This window comes from Protopterus annectens, chromosome 1.part2, assembly GCF_019279795.1.
Source record: "Protopterus annectens isolate FY-2018-M chromosome 1.part2, PAN1.0, whole genome shotgun sequence".
Classification (NCBI taxonomy): Eukaryota; Metazoa; Chordata; order Ceratodontiformes; family Protopteridae; genus Protopterus; species Protopterus annectens.
Genome location: NC_056727.1, coordinates 809,609,540 through 809,631,544, shown reverse-complemented (window position 1 = coordinate 809,631,544; position 22,005 = coordinate 809,609,540). Strand labels below are relative to the sequence as shown.

General features: G+C 36.3%; 1 protein-coding gene across 2 annotated transcripts in view; it reads left to right on the top strand.

Moving 5' to 3' along the window:
- The window catches only part of RASGRP3 (RAS guanyl releasing protein 3), a 1,166,392-nt gene that overhangs the window by 871,142 nt on the left and 273,245 nt on the right, over positions 1–22,005 (top strand). For both annotated transcript variants that reach the window (XM_044058961.1, XM_044058951.1), the window contains one exon: positions 4,334–4,414. In XM_044058961.1, coding sequence (XP_043914896.1) covers positions 4,334–4,414 — 81 coding nt within the window. The remainder of the gene's footprint in view (positions 1–4,333; positions 4,415–22,005) is intronic.

Below are 22,005 nucleotides of genomic sequence, written 5' to 3'. Positions count from 1 at the left end.
AAATATTGCTCTTATAAACTTAGAAAGCTAATAGAATATTAAGTCTTACGTTAGTATGAATTTTCTGAAGGGTATGAAATCTAAAATGCAAATGTATGTCATTATTTTCTAACTTCTGTCTTTAATGATTTGCCACTAATTTGCCAGAAAAAACACAATTTTATGAAAAAACGGACCAAAACGTGATGCAAAAATATAAAATAACCACACAATACAGTCTGGAACCTGTCAAAGAAGGGGCACTTTTTTAATATTAGTACTGTTAACTTGAGCAGCTGACAAAATACGATAATCTACATGCATTTCTGAAATAAAAGTAATCTATAACTCTGATCATTACAATTAGTTATTAATTGTATACACTCCATGTTTTCTTCCAAAATTGCCATTTTGCAGAGGGATTATTAGGGGGAGAGCAACATTTTGAGACAAAATAGGGGACAGCTGAGAGGTTTGGATATACCTAATTCTATAAAGCGATTTATTTGCATGTACCTCTCAACCTCTTAATGCAGGAAATTTGGACAAGGCCAAATGTATTGGGGGAACATACAAACAGTACTAAAACTTGCTCTGGTATAAACTTAGACAGTTGATAGAATAACAGGTCTTGATTTAGCATGGATTTTTCTGAAGGATATGAAGTCTGAAACTCAACGTCTGTCATTATTTAGTGACTTCATTCCTAAATGATTTGCCAGAAAATCACAAATTTTATGATGAACAAACCAAAACTAAGAAGCAAAAATTTATTCCATCTGTGAAAATCTGGGCAGTTGAGAGATATAGCTCAACCGGGTCTGTCTTTTAGTTTGCTGCCCTTCCCCCCCTTACAAAATCATGGTCGAATGGAACCTCCCCCTGCAGCCATTCCAATGTCCCATTACTTGGCTATTTCACCCCATTTACCATAAACACTGTAATGTGCATACTGCTTTAGTTATAAGATTATTTGGATTTCATTGGAAAGTTTTAATTTACATTTTACAGAACAGACACTAATAGACATCTGCTAAACAAAGCAATGCAGTCTCACAATGAAAATAGACAGCATTAAAACTTCTCTGTCCTTGAAACTCACATTCATTGAGACAGCACTGAAACCCACATTCAAAGAAAATACATCTGGCCAGTGGTAGATAAAGATTAACTTTGGGCTGTTTTCAAATCATAGGCCCCTTGCACATGAAACATACATGTGTTCTTTAATACACCTTCCTAATTGTATTAAATTATATTGTATAATACAGTACAGTTGTTAGAGGGTGTTTTAAATTTATTGTTTTGAAAATTTTTCAAGTAAACAATGAAGCAAAATGCATGCACCAATAATGACAAAACTGCCCAATTCAAAACATTTTCATCATAAAAGTCTGCTTAGACTTCTACAATAAATCAATATCAGTAAATATGCACAATCTCTGCAGAAGTAAAAGTCATCTAAATAATCCCACATTAAATAGATCTGTAACAAATGAAGAGGTTGCTGCTAGCAAGCAACTTTATATTTCAATGTTTCATCTACAAATAAGTGCCTGTTGCCCTTGAGGAATAAATTGCCCATGTTACATTAAAAAAATGATAAGCTAGTAATATTGCAATAGGGACTAGATGGCAAACTGATAAAAGGTTCATAGTTACTAGATATCTCTGCCAAAGAGGACATTCTCAGGACTGGAGCATCTATCCCCTTTAAAAGTACAACACAGTACAGTATCAGCAATGCATCTACATACTGTGGGAGTAGAACCCACAGCCTTCTGCATCAAAGCAAGTACACTACCTGTTGTGCTATTAACAATGCAAGCAGACTCAGCATAAGCAGCACTAAACTTCTCTGCTCTCAGTACCTTGAAAATCCATTCAAAACATAACTTTGCAGCACAAGAAATCTGGAAAAAGCCAACATTTATGGTGGGTGAACAAAAGCCCAAAAACAGGGATACATTTTAAATATTGCTTGTATAATCTTGGAAAGTTGCTACAATAAAATGCTGTGTTACCACCATGCATTTCACTGCCAAGTCTTGAACCCAGGACCCTGTGCACTACAGTCAGAGCAACATACCACTATGCCAAAGCAGCTGTTTCTTGAAAGACAGGAAGACTGAAACATAAATGGCTAGCATTTGGTGAATTCAGTTCTCACCATAGCTCTCAACCTCTTAGCACAAAACACCTGGACAAAGCCAATAATGGGGGAGTACAGCCCCCAAACATATTCAGTGAATTCAGTTCTCACCATAGCTCTCAACCTCTTAGCACAAAAAACCTGGACAAAGCCAATAATGGAGGAATGCAGCCCCAAAAATAGGAACAAATTTCAAATATTGATCGTATAAACAGAAAATTGCTAGAATAAAAGGTTTTGTGTTACCATGTACTTTCTGAAGAATATGAAGTCTGAAATTAAAATGTCTATCATTATTTAGTGAATTCAAAATCCAGAAAACCACAGATTTTATGAGGAACAGAACAGTACAAAAAATATGAGGCAAAAATCTGAATACTTTGCACAAGTGGTGGTGGGTAGGAAATTTAGGCTCTTGTTGCATGCATCCAAGGCACATGGTTTGAGTCTGTCTCTAGCCACCAGGGATATTTACCTGGGCATTTCACGTACGCGCACACACTTCCAGCATTCTGAAATACACTGGTCCAAAGTCCACACACACCTGAGTTCCAGCATTCTGAAATACATGTTCCCATTGTCCAATTCCCATCTGCTGCATTCAAAAAGTCCACAGCCATCATAGCATGAATTGCATTCAATCAAATTCAATTCCCATCCGTCCGCACTGTCATGTTTGTTGTGGTCCCACGAGAGCAGCTCCAGCCTGCAGGCATTGCTCATTGTGGTCCCGCGACAGCAAGCTCCAGCCTGCAGGCATTGCAGTCCAATCCTCTTCCAGTCTATGCAGTTGTAACTGCATAGACTTTTGGGGCATCTGTAGTCTGATTCCTTGTTTTCTAATCCGGACTGCTGTTTAACCAGTCTGGATGCATACGGGAATGCTGAGCACGCATGCGCGGAGTTCCGGGACTTGTACATTTTTTTTTGTTTGTTTTTTTTTTATGCATGGAATTTCAAGACTTGTCAATTATTTTTTTTTTGTTTTTTGTTTTTTTTACAGCTGGGAGGCTGCAGTCCTGCAGTCCAGTAGCACGAGCTGCCACTGGGTTCAGGCATAAATGCAGCACGAACATTTGTTAGTTACATTACATTTAAATTCCACATGTGGATGCAGAAATGACAAAGCAACAGCAGGAGGATTGTGCATCAACACTCAGACACAGAGGGCATTTTTAAAACAGAACAAATGCCCTTAAAGAAGAAATGCATTTTTTTAAAATGAAGCCAGCGTGGCCCCTCCCAGCCAATGGGCCCTAGGTGACTGCCTAGGTTGCCTAGTGCTGAATCCGGCTTTGATGTCATTATTTCTTCATTTGTCCCACAGTGTACATCCATCTGAGACACTTCATCTCCATCAATTCTGGCTTCCTCAACTGCTCTGCCTTCATTGCCCAGGTTTCATTTTCCTACTGTAGTACTGGTTGCACCACTGTTTTGTACACCTAACATCTCAGCTTCTTTGGCATTCTTCTATAGCATTTTTCAGCTGCTGCAGCCCCTCTGATTCTAGCTTTGACCTCCACATTTAGAATTCCCCTTTCCTCAGCCACACCCTGAGATACACTTGAAGCTGTTATTTTCCCTACTATCTCATTTTTTAGTTTCTTCTGATTTCCCCCATTTGCTGCCATGACAACTTTCTTATCTACACTCATTTTCATTCCATTTGCCTTCAGTTTTGCATTCCATTCCCCTATCATTTGCTGAGGTTCCTGTTCATAGTCTGCTTGTAATGCTACATTGTCTGCATACAGCCTGCATACACTGCATACATTTCCTAATATTCATGTATGATTAGCACTGTTAAAATTTACCAAAAAAAAAAAAGCTTGCATGACGGAATTGAAACTATGAATACTGTAGCAATTTGTACAATGGTATTTCAGCCTCTTACAAAGTAATACAAGTCCAAGTAAAGAAGCACTCTTAAAAATGGATAAAAGCAACTTGTCTTTAGAGTATATTTCAATAAGTTTCAGATACATCTATAAATATAAATGTTGATGTAGTTCCTGGGGAGGAAAAGCCGTTTACTGGAGAAAGAAAATATAAAAGGTATGTTATCTCTTTATTGTTATGTTGATTATTAGTTATCTTAAGCAGATTTCCTGTTTGCTATAATGTTTGTATAATATGTGAATAATATTAATTTGCAAAATCACTCTAACTGTATACTTAAAATGTTTTATAATATTTTAGCTTTCCTTGGATCTGTATCACACTGAAGATGAAATCTATGAACTTTCATTGGTACGAGAACCCCGGAATCCTAAATCATTGGTATGTCATTTAAGAATCTGATATATTTGTACATTCATAAAGCAACAAAAGATTCAATGTTTTATAGAAAATGTATTTCATGTGTTGCTGACCAGAGTAATGTCACCTTTAATGATTTTTGCTATGCATTGCAAATGTCAACAAATAACCAAGCACAAAAAGATGCATAAACTAGCCCCAGGGCATAGAAGGATGCCATTCTGACCACACCCCAAATAGCCCAGATTTGATTAGCAGTACAGTGGCTGGAGGAACTCCATGTGAAGATGGCCTACTTGATCTTAGAAGGGAAGAAGAATTTATCAAATGCTACTGCAGAAACTGCTCCTGGGAGAAGACACAGAACTGCAGTCCAGTGCACAGTGTGGACACTCCAGCCAAGCATTAGGACTATGGGGAGCCATTCTTTTGCTAGTAAATCAGCAGAACCAGGAATTGCATTGTGCCTACAGACCAACGGGAGTTAGTGAGCTAATAAAAGCATAAGAAAAAGTCCTAAGCTCATGCAGGATGAAGGTAGGTATCCCAAGGCCCTGACTTTCCCTTTTGGTGACATCTAATGCTAGAAATAAGAAGGGTGGAATGGGCCAAGTGGAAACATTGCTGGACAGCTGCAGGAAGGACAGAAGTACACAATAGAACATGAACAGTAAGTAATTTGATGGACTATAACATGTCCAGGTGTACCTGAGTGGCATGGAGGCACAGCAGTTCATGTTTCTTACTCATAGTTCCAGGTCCAGTGTTTGATGTTACACCTGAGTACTGTCTGTGTAGGGGCTGCATGATCTGTCTGGTGTTTGATGTAAAACCCAAGTGTTAAAACTGAGTACTGTTTGTGTAGGATCTGCACTTGGTGTCTTGTGTTTGATGTTAAACCTGACTGTTAAACCTGAGCACAGTTTGTGTAGGTTCTACATACTGTTCTGTCCAGTGTTTGTTGTTAAACCTGAGTACTGTCTGTGTACAGTCTGATGTTCTGCCCAGTATTTGATGTAAAAACCAAGTGTTAAACCTGAGTACTGTCTGTGCAGGGTCTGCATTTAGTGTCTTGTGTTTGATGTTAAACCTGAGTGTTAAACCTGAGCACAGTTTGTGTAGGCTCTGCATGTTCTGTCCAGTGTTTGTTGTTAAACCTGAGTACTGTCTGTGTACAGTCTGCATTTGCTGTCCTGCGTTTGATGTAAAACCTGGCTGTTAAACCTAAGCATAGTAGGGTTCTGCATGTTCTGTTCAGTGTTTGATTGTAAACCTGAGCACTGTCTTTGTAGGGTCTACATGTTTTGTCCCATGTTTAATCATAAACCTAAACACTGTCTGCATAGGAGCTGCATGTTTGGATAGTCTTTGTGAGAGTTTCCTGTGGGTACTCCAGTTATCTCATGCCTGCCAAAGAGTTGATGGTAAGGGTGTCTGGATATGCTAAACTGTCCATGTTAATCACCTTTACTCTTGCTCTCTAGCTAATGGTTGAAAAGGGTCAGTAGCCCAAATGGAAGAAAATGTTATTAACTCGGGGGGGAGGGGGGGACAAATACATTTGGCTTTATTGTATATTTTTGGGGAAAAACAAATAAGGGCCATTGAGTTTTTGAAGAAAAATGAAAATATTAGAAGGGACAATATATGTGCTATATGGATAGAACATCAAGAAGCAAGCTTTTGGGAGCAGCTAATACAGAGGTGAGAGATCAAAACTTGGGAGGAAGCTAAGTATGTATTCAATCTCAGGGAAGTAGATCAGCTACAGTATTGGGGCTTAACAACAGATATAGGGGAAATCATAAGACGGACAGTACCCCAGCAAAATAGACAAACTATAATAGATTTTATGATAAGGACAGGAACAGGTAGTACATCACAGAACAATCTAATAAGCAGAAGCTATAAAGCTATTCTAGAAATGAAGGAACAGTATTTGCTAACAGTAAGGCAAAGATGGGCAACAAATCTGGGAATATGTCTAGAAGAAGCAGAATAGAGAATTGTGGTAGACGCCAAGATATGCCTCAAACTCCAGAAAATTCAGAATTTGCACACAGAAATGCTTGCTTAAATACTTTATTATATTGGAAAATGAGAAAATATGTTCCCAAAGATCAGGGAGTATTTTGGAGGTGTGTTAGAAATAAGAATGGAACCTGGGAACATATCTTCTGGAAACGTGTAAAAAATTGGAAGTACGTGCCAGCATTAAACAGGATTATTTGGAAAAGGAAAATGAAAACATAAAATTGAATAAGGAATTGTACCTATTAGGACTTTACCTATAATGGGGCAAGAAGAAAATGACTAAAGAAGTAAAGGCATTGGTTTCATTGCTGGTCATAGTAACAAAACAGTTATAACTACAAAATGGAAGACTTAGGAGAAAATAGAAATAACTAACATAATAAAACTGATGAGCAAAAAAAAGAAAACAATTGTGATAAATAATGAGTGGAAGATGTGATAAAAGTTCAAAGAAAACAGAGATAAAGTGAGATTGAGAAAATCTTAGTAAAAGTGAAATTTAGAAATGAGTGTGTGCATGTGTGTGTGTGGGTGTGTGTGTATGTGCATGTGTTTGAATGTGTGCATGTGTGCATGTTTGTGCATGTGTCAATGTGTGTGTGTGTGTGTGTGTGTGTGTGTGTGTGTGTGTGTGTGTGTGTGTGTGTGAATGCAAGCAAAGCACAAGTATGTGTGTGTGTGTGTGTGTGTGTGTGTGTGTGTGTGTGTGTGTGTGTGTGTGTGTGTGTGTGTGTGTGTGTGTGTGAATGCAAGCTAGAAGTGTGTGTGTGTGTGTGTGTGTGTGTGTGTGTGTGTGTGTGTGTGTGTGTGTGTGTGTGTGTGTGTGTGTGTGTGTGAATGCAAGCTAGGGGCAAGTGTGTGTGTGTGTGTTTATAGTGTATCATTTGTTAGCTATTTAACCAAACAGGAAGGGAAAAAAAAAGTGGAAGTTTGATGCTTTGCAAAGCAGTGATTATTCCCAGTGCTATGGAGCTTGGTTCTAAATTTGACAGGAGTGCAACAAAAAAGTCTCCCACTGAAAGGGAGGAAAGGCTGACAAGAAAACAGTACATTAGTCTGGTCACTTGCTGTGAGCTGTCAATCACATGCAGATAATGGGTCAAATTACCCTTAGCTCTTTAACAGCTAGGGAAGGTAGGTATGAAGGGGGAGGGGAGATACCTTGAAGAACTAGATTTCAGCCTCCACAAAAGAAATCAAGTTAGCATTTCTAAGAAGAAATAGCAATAAAATGCACTTTTCAGTTTTGTTCTGTAGCATTTGTACTGCTTGTGCTTGAAGTAATCATTGCAAAAGGATAACATTTTAGCCAAAAGTAGGTGACTATAACACAGCAGTGAATGCCTATAAAATCAGTGCACTGATAGGAGCTTTAGGAAAAAAGTGGCAGAAATGATACATTTTTTTAGAGACAAACAATGCATTCTGGGATACTTAGAGGCAGACTAAACAATCATAATTATTTCAAGATGCCAGACCCCATGTGGTCAGAGTCAGAAATTGCATATAAAATATCTAAAAAGCTCTAAATCGTCCCAGAGTGGTGTTAAAATGTAAAAAACACCAAAACATGATGAAATAATCATGTTCTTTGAGTCTGTGGGTGCAGTTCTTTTTTAAGGATGATTCAGAGAAATGCAAATTAGCCAATAATAAGGTATTTTCTCATTGTGGATAACATGTCTCTGAATCTCATTTTTCTGCATTGTAGAAACCTTTTTGACTGCAGCTCTCACTGCTGGCAATGGGATACTTTCTGAATCCCCAGGATGTTGTACTAATTGAAGATGTGTGCATGTAACTGGATGGCTATTTGTAGTTATATGGTAAAGTATGTAATACAGAAGCTTTATTTCATGCAGAGATGGAAAAAATGATAAAAAAGAGAGTTGAATATCAGAAAAGGGTTAATAGTGGCAAGTCCATTTTCCTAACCAGCAAGTAATTTTATAAATAAACATCACATGAAGGCTATATGGGTTTCTAAGATTGCAAAATGATAAGCTATAAGTAATGAACAAAATAGTGCCTAGCTACTAGTTAAAATACAATAATACAATGTAATAAAACAGCTTCATTATGATGACAAAATATGAAAAAAGTCCAAACTAATAGAGTTTAAGAATTCTCTCATGATTTAAAGTTGTTTCATTGCATTTATGATAGTGTAAAATGTTGGTTATATAGTGTATTTGTTTAGTGACACCTGAATTTATTAGTTCTTTGTCTAAACACCAATGTTCACTAGTATGTTTGTTTTAGTTTGACATAATGCATCTTAAAGGCATTAGTCTGTACTTGGTGTGTTACTGCAATTTTGAGACTAGAAGGTGAGTGCCAAAATTCTAAAAAGGTAAGTGTGATCCTCATACAATAACAGTGAAGTGCAAAGCTCGGTGTTATACCTAAAAAGTCTTTGTTACATGAGGCAAGCCTCCTGCCCCACCAGTGTGGAGGGAGCTGCACCTCATAGATCCCTTCTATTTGTATATACTAACTCCAAGATCACTATGCCTTGGAGAAGAGGGGAAACTCCAAGTTACATCAGTTTCACAGCATATATTTAAATAGTTGAAGGCCAGCCAAGAATTAGAAAGAGGTAAGTCTTTATCAACAAATAAAACAAGTGATTTGATTATGTCTTGTTGGCATGCAGTCTCTTGTTTTATTTCTTGATTAATAAAGGCTTCCATCTTAGTGGTTCCTGGTTGATTTTGGATTATTTGGATATTGGACTTTCACTTACCAGGAGTTATTTGGCATTCGTTTTTGTATTTCTGATAGTAAGTATTCCCATGTAATCACATATAAGTTCTTGCAGTTCTGAGGATCATATTCACATTCCTTGAACATAGAATGGGAACCCCTGTATTTACAGTCTTGTTGTGCTTTAAATTCCAGATCAAATTTTAGATGTCTAGCCTTTCTCATACTGTGCAGTGATCTTTAGCTTCACTATCTCATAAACCTTAAATCCCACTTACATAATCTCTAAAACACCAGTTGCTTCTTTCTTATCTCATATCATTTTGTTTACTTCCTTCTCTCCAGACTTTTCATCTCTTTATTTTAATGTCACTTAGTTATTTACTTATATATTTATGTATGTATGTTTTTATTTATTTATAGATGAGTCATACATAAGGATGGTTATTTATCAAACACTTCAAATTTAAAACTGAAACAAAGCACTCTTCACAGTGTAGCCTGACTAGTAAAATAGGACTTTATTACTTTCCAATGCTTAGGCAGGAGGAGAAGGCACAGGGGTCAAATGCAGGGCTGGCATAATGGTTAAGGTCTTAACCTTATAGATGCAAAGTTCAAGGTTTAATTCTGACCTTTGATTATTGGCTAGGCTTGTAATAGTCTGCAGACTGATAGCTTAGTATTTACCTATGAACTTAAGATGGGATTCCACTCTTGATCCTATAAAGAGATCTGAAATTGTAATTAATCATTAGACAAAACTGTCAACAGGTGATAAATCATGTTATATACCCCAGCATATGATTTACTTAACAGGTGATAAATCGTATTATAGACCCTAGCATATGGGTAAGATAAATCATGTTATATACCCTAGCATATGGTTTATGTACAGGTGATAAATCATGTTATATACCCTTGCATAGGTTTATGTAACAGGTGATAAATCATGTTATATACCCTAGCATATGGTTTATGTAACAGGTAATAAATCATGTTATATACCCTAGCATATTGTTTACATTTGCCATTACTCTTTTACTCTTTTACTCTGTTCTTTATGATTTATACTTTCAGTAATAACTGCAAAGTTCTTTTACTCAGCAGTTTCTGGTCTAATATCCTTGAGTACATATCACGTCCTGGGTTATCATTCCTCAGGCAGAGTAGCATGTATAGGTTCATAGGTAGGTACTAGGCTATCGGCCCTGGGGCCTATACAAGCCAAGCCAAAAAGGTGCCCTGGCTTTTGCCACCCAAGAAAATTATTTTCCTGTGCCACTGTCGAGCAGAGCCACAGAGGTGTCCCCAGGGTGAATTTCCTATTTCCCATCCAATCATCAAGATTTTTCTTGAAGAGTGCTAATGAGGAGCTTTGTTTGATATAGATATATATGTACTTGAATTAAAGTCAAGTTGTCAACTCATAAACCATGATTCCAGTTTCTTAGATCGAGCTATAAGCTTCGCACCCCAAGTCTGTAATACCCCCCAACTCTGATGTCATTATCAGCGACACTAATGGAGTTTTCCACTCCATGTGTGAATTCAGAAACAAACCCATTACAAAGAGCTACATTGGGCTGCTAAAAATTAGTCCCTGTGGTACACCAGTTGTGACATTCCCTTATGCTGTAAAAGCTCCATGCTGGCTACAGTTCTCTGCTGCCTGGTGCCTAACCACTTTACCACTAAACCACATGATTTGTTTCCATCTCTATCCCTGTTATCATCTTTCCCAAACTGAGTCAAAGGCTTTCTTAATGCGAATGGATCACATGATGTACCTGACTGTCTCCTTGCACTTCCCTGGTGACCTACTCAGTGAACTAGATCTGAGTATGCTGACAAGATCTACCTTCTGTGCATCCATTCGAGCATTAGCTGTGCAGCCTGTTCAGATCCAGGAGCCTTATGATCCCTAACTTCAAGTCTGTTGCCATCATTTTGTGACCAATGAAGTCACAATCACTAATTGTAGTTTACTGAACTACTGTTTGCCTTACCTTATATATAAGTACCACCACACTGTGTTTCCAGTCTAAAACAATCCCGTTTGCAGTTCTGTCAGATGATTAGCCAAAACCTTAACATCTCTTTATAGAATACAAAGGGGAATCTCATCTGACTCCTGTGCCTTATCTTCCTTCATGCCTTTAGTGCCCTTGTCTGTTACTTCATTATTTCCTTTCCTCTCCATTGTTGCCAGCCTACAGTAATACTAGCCTTCCTCTTACCTTGGTGAACAGCAATCTGAAATATTCCCTTAGAAGTTTCACCTCCTTCTTAGCCTCATTATGTTTCTGCCTTTCCCAAACTAATTCACCAGTTTCCCTCCCTGGTTCCTTCATTTCTTACTCGTTTATTTATATTCCTTTATCAGAATACAGGAGAATAATTTTTAGTAAAGGCCTGGACAAGGAGGCTCGAATGCAAGATTATACAGCTTGTTCACATTAATAAATGTCTTAGCTCAGACGAAAATGGATACAAATCAGCACTTCAAAAATACAAGAAATAAATCATTTAAAGCACATACTCTAATAGTGTAGCAAATGTGAAGTACATACCACTGTATTTTATGGACAGGATTAAGATAAATAAGTCAAGCACATTTATATTACCAAATAGCCTGCTAATTAATATAAATGGCACATTATAAAATATGATCAAAGGGAAGGTTTTTAGAGGTTACTTAGAAAATAAGATAAAATAATATTATCTGAGAAGCTATTAGTGAATAACATATCTGTAAACACCCAATACAGTTCTAAGTTCTAATGTTGGAACATGGGCTAAAGTCTTGGCTAGGCTTCTAAGGGCCTCAGGGCCAATAGCTTAGTAACTTTCTGTGATCCTATATGTACAATATGTATATGGTGGCTCAATTATTAATTATGTATTAGCTACTTGAGTACCTGAGGCAAAGTGCCGGGCTGTAAAATAGGTCTAAAATTATTATTATTAGTAGAGCTATTAATTTTCTTAGGAAATGGTAAGTCCTTATCCACTTTGCATCTGTCAGGACACTTAGGACTTAAAATACTGATTTCAAAAATATAAGCTAAATAAGTTAGACTTCTGGTAATGGCTGCTCAATCCATAAGCTTTATTTCAGTGCAGGTAGCAACTCACCAAAAAGTACATAACATTTTTTCATTCACTAATGAAAAAGTTGTTCTATTGCTCTGTGAACACTGATACCGCTTCTGTTATGTCCAAAATTCAAAAGAAACAGAATCAGAAATGCCACAAATGATTTTTCTACAATCATGGAGGGGAAAGACAGCAGCACAAAAAATATGATGAGGAGTTACCCAGTGGTTGCAGAACCTTTATAAATTATCTTTGAGCAGTTAACAGAAATTAATCATGTGCTGTTGGATTTAATGGGTCTCTAATGTCAGCAAAGTTCAGGAGAGTGAGCAGGTCCTCTGAAGACATCTGTGTACCTGTACAGGGGGATCCTAATGGGGAGATGAAAAGTCAGCAAGCAAAAGAGAGTAGTAGTGCTGAAAATGAATTCATCCTCAAGTCTTGGTGAGTACCTTTGTGAGGTGGACCCTGTTTTACATAAAATCTCACCAAGGTGACACTGATATACAGACTGTATTTTTATAGCATATATCATGGACAGAAGTAAGTCAAAAACAAAAAAAAGATGGCTGGGTGCACAAGACCCAGGATAAAAAAGTGCCCAATCCTGGTAGGCGCACTGGTGCCAGGACTGGAAAAAATGACAGTGTAGAATCCTCAAATTATGGGAACATTCCTACAATGGGGCCAGGCCCAGGGGAAGTAGCAGTCCACAAAAATCACAAAAACTGATAGGCCAAAGAAGAGCCATAAAGACAACAAAGTGGAATATTGAGGATAAGAAGGAAATGATGTATTGTTACTATTACATAAAAAGCCAAGAATTTCCAGACACAAGATATACAAAACGATTAAGAGAGAAATTAGAGGAAAGAAAAATACTTCCACAGGAAAAACTGTCAGAGGCTTCAAATAAAAATGTATGTTCATTAATACAACAGATTTTTGAAAAACAGTATATAGATCAAGAAACCTTGATCTGTCTGGAAAAAGAAGCATCTGAGGAAGTGTGAAAATATAAACAACAAAGCCTAGAGATATTTGAGATATATAAAAAAGAAATATGGACATGGGAAAGAAAGAGAGATTTGATATGGTGCAATATTTATGCAAAGGGGAAAGCCAAGTTAACTAATATAGAGAAGGCATCCCTAAAGATATTCGAAGAGAAATACAAGCAAAGGCATCCCAATATGGAAAATTTCACACTGAAAAAAATAATATCACAAAAATACAAATGTGGAAAAGATTAGTAAAGCAGAAGTTAAAGAAACAGAAGTTGAAGTTATGGAGTGCCTGCGAAGCGAAGGATTTAATGTAGAAGGTCTAACACAGATTACATCACAGTATGATGGAGTGAGTCTCCAGAATAAGGAGAAGCAAGAAGACCAGGAGACATGTGAAGAAGAAATATGGACATGGGAAAGGAAAAGAGATTTAATATGGTCTAATATCTATGCAAAGAAGAAAGCAAAAGTAACCAATATAAAAACAGCAGCAGCATCAAGGATATTTGAAGAGAAATACAGGCAAAGGAATCCAGACATGCAAAACTTTACAATACAAAAAATAAGAAGACAAAGAGGAAAAGTAGAAAAGGAGATTAGGAATGGAGAAGTCAAAGAAATAAAAATTGAGGTTGTGGCGAACCTGCAAAGAGAAAGATTCAGTGTAGGAAATGCAATACAGAAAGCACCACAACAGGATAAAGCAATGGATATCCAAATTAAGGGGAAATCAGTGGAACAGGAAGCAATTGATCAGGTGCCATAGGGAGATATTTTGGAGCCTTCCACAGTAAACCAATATAAACATTCACTTGAAGCTGGACAGCAAGAGAAGGAACAGGAAACTGTGGAAACTCTGATGCAGTCAATGTTGAGGAGTGACAGGCCAGTGAGCTCCCATATGACAGAGCAACGGATGGCACAGGATGAAACTGAAGAGAATGTGCCACAGGAAGATGCTATAGAATCTTCTATAAAATGCCCGTAGAAATTGGAAAACAAGGGATATGCCCTCAGTTTGGAAGAAAATGAGCTAAGAGAAGAGTAGGTTGATTTAATGGACCTGCACAGATATATTAAGATCAATGAGAGAAATAGACTGCAGAAGGTCAATAAAACCCAAAAAGTAAAAAGTTTGATAAAACAAATGAATGCAATAATTAGGACTGTCCATAGAGATCCATGCGATATAATAGAAGTAAACAGGATATATTGCTGGGCAGCTAAATTAATAACTGATAAAGTTCTACCACAAGAACACAAGGCAGTGAGGGAAAGGAAGGGGAGAAATTGAATACCATCATGGAAGTATCGAATAGAGAAAACTATAAAGCAATTAATACAAGAAGTGTCACTGTTAAAAGATTATAGAAGAGGGAATAGATCAACAAAAATGCTAAGAAAGATACAGTAGATGTGATTAAAGCAATGGACAGTATTAGAACAGACTAGGATCAATCATATACTATCGCAAATAACAAACTAAAAATTTTAGCACAGGCAGAAAAATGTAGAAGATACACAGATAAATATAAGGGAAAAGTACAAAATAAGCAATTTATTGGTGACCCAAAAAGGTTTTATAGAGAACTGGGAAATAAGGTAAAAGGAATTGAAAGACTGCCAAAAAACGAGGAAGTAGATAGATTTTGGAGAAGTATTTATGAAGATCCTGTGGAACATAACAAATATGCTAAATGGATAGAAGAAGTAAAAGAAAGAATAAGAAGTTTAAAGCTACAGGATATGAAATGGGACGAAGTAAAAGCCAGACAGATTGAAACAAAGTTAAGAAAAGCCTCAAATTGAAAAACACCAGGCCCAGATGCAGTACCTAACTTTTGGTTAAAAGTATTAATATCTTTGCATGAGGATTTAGCCATAAATAAGAACTATTTATATGTGCACCCCGAAAAGACACCAAACTGGCTAACAACAGGAAAACAATGCTACTACTATACAGTGAACCTGCAAGCTACCCTAAAAATTATAGACCAATAACTTGCCTTCCAACGACATATAAACTATACACGGGAACTGACGCCGACAGAGTTTATAGTCATTTAGAAGAAAACCCAATTATGGCAATAGAACACAAGGGCAATAAAAAAGTCATATGGAACAAAGGATCATTTGTTGATAATAAAGTTATAGTGGAGAAATGTATAAAGGGGAAAAATCTAAGTATGGCATAGACTGACTACAAAAAAAAAACATTTGATAGTATCCCACATTCTTGGATAAAAGAGTGCTTAAAAATGTATAAGATGCACCCTACACTGATCGACTTCTTTACAATGACCAAGAAACAGTGGCAGACCATCTTGCAATTAAGCCATGATAAAGGACAGATTATTATCCCAGGGATAAAAATTCAAAGGGGGATATTCTAGGGTGACTCTGTCACTGTTGCTATTCTGCCTTGCCATTAACCTATTAAGCTGTTTACTTAACAGCTTAGGCCATGGCTACAATTTGGCTCATAGAAAACAACAAAGTCTAAAGACTTCTCATCTTCTCTTTGTCGATGATTTAAAACTGTATAGGTCATCAGATGAGAAACTGAAAGCACAGTTACAGGTTGTCAAAACTTTTTCAGATGATATCAGAATGTCATTTGGTCTTGATAAATGTGCAAAAGCAACCTTTAAAGCAGGAAAACTGCAGCACCAGGAAAACATCAGTTTGGGACAAGAATGTGATATAAAAGAACTGGAGCAAGAGGGAGTGTATAAATGCTTGGGAACTGATGAAGGATCAACAATAAAACATGAACATAAACTTACTAAGGAATACTTCAAAAGACTTAAATTAATAGTGAAAACAGTGTTGACATCTAGGAACAAAATCCAAGCTATAAATCAATTTGCTCTTCCTGTCCTAACTTGCAGTTTTGGAGTGATTGACTGGCTCCAAAACGTGTTAGATAGATTAGACAGGAAAGCAAGAAGGATGCTTAATGCTCACCAAATAATTTATAAAAATCACTGCATACCAAGATTATATATTCCCTGTTCTGAAGGAGGTATGGGCCTCCTTGAAATTGTGGGACAGCACATATATCTGCTGACCTCACAAGTCACAAATGTAGTGAAAGTTTTGAAACATGAGGAGAATAAATCTAAGATGACTTCCCTGCTTAGTCTAGCAGAAACATATCGGCATCAAGCAGGAGTGGAAATCAAAGCATACGTAGATAAAAATCAGGCAGCAACTGAATGTGCCAAAAAACAAAAGAAAGAATATAAGGTGAAGGACCAGATGAGAAGGTAAGAAATGCATAAATATAGTTGCAAGTATAGAAAACTTCCGGAAGAACCTCATGTTGATCAGGACTGAACTCAGGAATACTTAAGGAGAGGCGAATTCAAACCAAGAGATGAAAGGTTATTATTGGTGGCCCAAGATAGTGAGCTACATACATGTTTGTTTACAAAGTCCATTGAACATGTGGGAGAAACAGACAAATCAAGGTTTTGTAAAACAGAATTGGAAACAGCTGCACACCCCGTTGCTGGTCATGACATACTAATGGCAGAAGGACTGTATACTGAAAGGCATAATAATGTAACAAGACTGTTGCAGTGGAGGTTGTGCAAGCTTTATGGTATTGAAGTGGCTGAAAAACACTGGAAACATGAGCCACAAACCATCATAGAAAATGATGGTCTACATCACATGGGATCATCCATTAGTGCAGATGCTAGAAAACTGGATATAGTGGTCCAAGAAAAGTAGACAAAAGTAGCATTGATCATTGAAATTGCCACACCAAGTGAGTACAGTGTCTTGCCTACAGAGAGACACAAATTCAGGATTTGCAGGCAGAAATGAGAGCAATGTGGAAGAAAGATACCCAGACAGTTCCAATAGTAGTAGGAGCAATGGGTCTTATAAAAAAGAATCTACAATCGTATTTAGATATGTTACCAATACATGTAACTCCATACAAATTGCAGAAGGAGTCATTCCTGGGCGCATTCTGGGTGCTGTAAAAAGTACTTCTGGCTGACATCAAAGATTGAAACAATACTAATTTCATGAATGAATGGGCTCCATTCCCATCATGGTATTAGAAACCCAAAAGATTTTAAAGAATGACATGGATGAAGAAAGAAGTTAGAGGAAACAAAAATACTTCAACAAGAAAAACCTGTCAGAAGCCTCAAATAAAAATTTGAATTCATTAATACAACAGATTTGTGAAAAACAGTATATAGACCAAGACACTTTGATCTGTTTGGAAAAAGAAGCATCTGAGGAAGTGCGAAAATATAAACAACAAAACCTAGAGATTTTTGAAAAGTATAAAAAAGAAATATGGACATGGGAAAGAAAGAGAGATTTGATATGGTGTGACATTTATGCAAAGGCAAAAGCCAAATTAATCAATGTAAAGAAGGCAGCCCCAAAGATATTCAAACACAAATACAGGCAAAGGCATCCAGATATGGAAAATTTCACACACAAAAAAAAATAACATCACAATGAGGGAATGTAGAAAAGAAGATTAGTAAAGTAGAAGTTAAAAACATAGAAGTTATGGAGTTCCTGCAAAGTGAAGGATCTGGTGTAGAAGGTCTAACACAGGTTACATAACAGCATGATGGAGTGAGTCCGCAAAGTATGGAAAAACAGGAAGATCAGATGACATCTAAAGAAGAAATACGGACATGAGAAAGAAAAAGAGATTTAATATGGTGTAATATCTATGCAAAGGAGAAACAAAACTAATCAATACAAAAATAGTAGCACCAAAGATATTTGACTACATTACAGTGACCATGAAATAGTGGCAGACCACTTTGCAATTAAGCCATGATAAATGACAGATTATTATCCCAGGGATAAAATTTCAAAGGGGTATATTCCAGGGTGACTGTTGTTAACCGCTGGTATTCTGCCTTGCCCTTAATCCATTAAGCTGTCTACTTAACAGCTTAGGCCATGGCTATAATTTGGGTCCTAGAAAACAACAAAGTGTAAAGACTTCTCATCTTCTCTTTGTCGATGATTTAAAACTGTATATCTCATCAGATGAGGAACTAAAAGCACAACTGCGAGTTGTCAAAACTTTTTCAGATGATACAAGAATGTCATTTGGTCTTGAGAAATGTGCAAAAGCAACCTTTAAAGCAGGAAAACTGCAGCACCAAGAAGACATCAGTTTGGACAATTGTGTGATATAAAAGGACTTGAGCAAGAAGGAGTGCATAAATATTTGGGAATTGATGAAGGATCAACAATAAAACATGAACAAATGCAAATAAAACTTAGTAAGAAATACTTTAGAAGACTTCAATTAATCTTAAAAACAGCAGTGACATCTAGGAACAAAATTCCAGCTATAAACCAATTTGCTCTTTCTGTCTTAAGTTAGATTATGAAGTGATTGACTGGGCCTAAAATGTGTTGGATAGGTTAGACAGGAAAACAAGAAGGTTGCTTCATGCTCACCAAATGATATATAAAAATAAGTACATACCAGGATTATATATTTTCCGTTCCGAAGGAGGGGTGGGCCTCCTGGAAATTGATTACATGTATAGATCTGCAGTCATAGGACTGCATACATATCTGCTGATGTCACAAGACCCAAATGTAGTGAAAGTTTTGAAACATGAGGAGGATAAATCTAAGATGACTTCTGTGCTTAATCTAGCAGAAGCTTATTGACATCAAGCAGGAATGGAAATCAAACCATAACTAGATCAAAATCAGGCAACAACTGAATGTACCAAAAAACAAAAGAAAGAATATAAGGTCAAGGACCAGATGAGAAGGCAAGAAATGTGGAAAATGCATAAATATAGGTTCAAGTATATAAAACTTCCAGAAGAACCTCATGTTGATCAGGATCAAACACAGGAATGGTTGAGGAGAGGCAAATTCAAACCAAGAGATGAAAGGTTAATATTGGTGACCCAAGATAGTGGGCCACGTACATGTTGGTTTACAAAGTCCATTTAACATGTTGGAGAAACAGACAAATCTAGGTTTTGTAAACCAAATTGGAAACAGTCGCACACCTCATTGCTGGTTGTGACATACTAATGGCAGAAGGACTGTATATTGAAAGGCATTATAATGTAGCAAGACTGTTGCACTGGGGATTGTGCTAACATTATGGTAATGAACGGGCTGAAAAATACTGGAAACATGAGCCACAAAGAATAATAGAAAACAATGAAGTTTACATCACATGGGATCATCCATTACCAGCAGTTCAAAAGACAGATGCTAGAAAACTGGATATTGTGGTCCATGAAAAGATGACAAAAGTAGCATTGATCATTGAAATCAGTCCATTCCCATCAATGTATATAAACCTCAAAAGACTTGGAGAAATTAAAAGAGTGATGACATAAAGCCACATCTATGTACCTGCTCAAAGACAATAAGCCACATCTGTGTACCTACACAGTGACAAAAAGCCAAATGGACACTAGAGAGGTGCTGTCAACAACTGGCCTCTCAAATGGACAAGAGAACTGAGAGCCAAAAGGATTTTGAAAAAGGACATGATAAAAAATCTGAGGTTGACAGAGTAATGGAAGAGGATAGACATGGTGGTTTTCTTAAAGAAAAAACAACGAAGTAGGATCCACCAAAAAATAGTTTATTGCAGACTTCTCTCTCTCTGACGTCTCGGCCTTAGCCTTCAAGGAGTATAAATGACATAAAATGCTATGCACATATATATATATATATCACAATAATTAAATAATTGATTCAATTATACAATTAGCAAAATAAAACACCCAAATTCAATTTATAAGCATTCTCCAATTAAAATCTTCATTCAAGCCCTCAGGGAATAGAGTTTTAAACTTTAAAATAAAAACAGCTTCCTTTTGCTGCAACAATTGTTTTATATTTGAACCATTATATTTGTAATCTTGTATCTGTTCTAACACTGTTGCTTGTAATTCATTAAAATCACTATTATGAAATTGTAAAAAGTGCATTGCTACAGGACTATCCTCTTTTTTATTAGCAATGTCCCTAATATGTTCCAAGAGCCTTATTTTGAAGGCTCTTTTAGTTTCTCCGATGTAAACCTTTTTACAAGGACAGCAAAGGGCATAAATAACTCTTTCTGAAAGACAATGAAAGGAATGTTTAACTTTAAAAGGAATATTATTAATATATTCAAAGGAGGGAACCACAAATTTGCAGGCTTTGCATTTGCCACATTGATGTGTACCTCTATTTATAATATGATGAGTGACAGTGTCACTTGGAAGATTAAACTTGCTTTTTACTAATATATCTTTAATGCTTCTTCCTCTACGATATGAAAATTTTAGATCCACATTTAACCAAGTCTTAACATTGTTTAAAGAACATAAATAGTTCCAAAATTGAGAGACTATCTTAACAAATTCAATAGTAAAACAACTATACATAGTGACAAAGTACATTATTTCTTTGTTATCTAATCTTTTATTCAAAGTCATTGCGTTATCATAACTACTATGTAAGTTATCATATTTGTATTTTCTTTCAGTATTTTTACAAAATTTTCCATAACTATCTTCTAGTATAGTACTATGATAACCCCTCTGTGAAAATGAATTATATAATAAATCTAATTCTCTATAAAAAATGTCTTTGCTATTACATAACCTATTGATACGCAAAATTTCACTATATGGTAGGGAGTTAATAGTATGTGGTGGATGACCACTAGAACTATGTACATACTGCGTGATGCCTGTAAATTTTCTATTTACTGAAGTTACTAACTCATGACCTTTAGAAATGTCTAATATGACATCAAGAAAAGGAACACAAGTGTCTATCCTTAATCCATCAAATTTTAAAGAAAATCTGTTGGAATTTAAATCAGCAAAAAATTGCTGGGCCAAAGACTGTTCACCTTCTACCAAAAAAATTAAATCATCCACGTATCGATAGTATTTGATAACGTGCCTGTGAAAAAATTCATGTTTATAAATATATTCAAGTTCAAACAGACCCATGGCTAAGTTTGCATACATGGGGGCAAAAGCAGCCCCCATAGCAGTGCCCTGTTTTTGACGATATAGCCTATTATGAAATTCAAAAAAATTGTTTGTTAAAGAAAACTGAGTGAGTTCTACTATAAACTCAGTTACAGGAGAATCACCCAGAAAAAATCTGATGGCCTCAATACCAAAACTATGGCTAATGCTTGTATACAGGCTCTTTATATCAATGGTGACCCAATACATATTGTTATTCCATTTAACATTACCAATCTTGTCAAGAAAATCAAATACATCAGTCAAAAAAGAAGGCAATGCCTTGACATAAGGTGAAAAAGTGATGTAAAAAATACCCAGATTTCGTAAAAATACTTTCGACCTGAGACAATAGGTCTACCAGATGGTTTATATAAATCTTTATGTATTTTGGGTAGGCAATAAAAATAAGCCATATCACAATCATCAATTTGAAATTTGTTCTTAACATCACTGGCCACAAAATATCCTAGTCTCAGACCTTTAGATATAAGATTTTTGTATTCTGTAATAGAAAAATTATAACTTTCAATATCAACTCTTTCATAGGTGTTGAAGTCATTAAGATGTCCCATACACATGTTAAAATAATCATTAGGGTCAAGAACTACCATTTTGTTGCCTTTGTCAGCAGGTTTGAAAATTATATCATCTCTCTTGCTTAAAGACATCAAAGTTTGCCATTCCTTAAAAGTCATATTATATTTAATATTCCTTTTATTGCACATAAAGGAATTATGCGTTGTTTCAATTGTGTGAT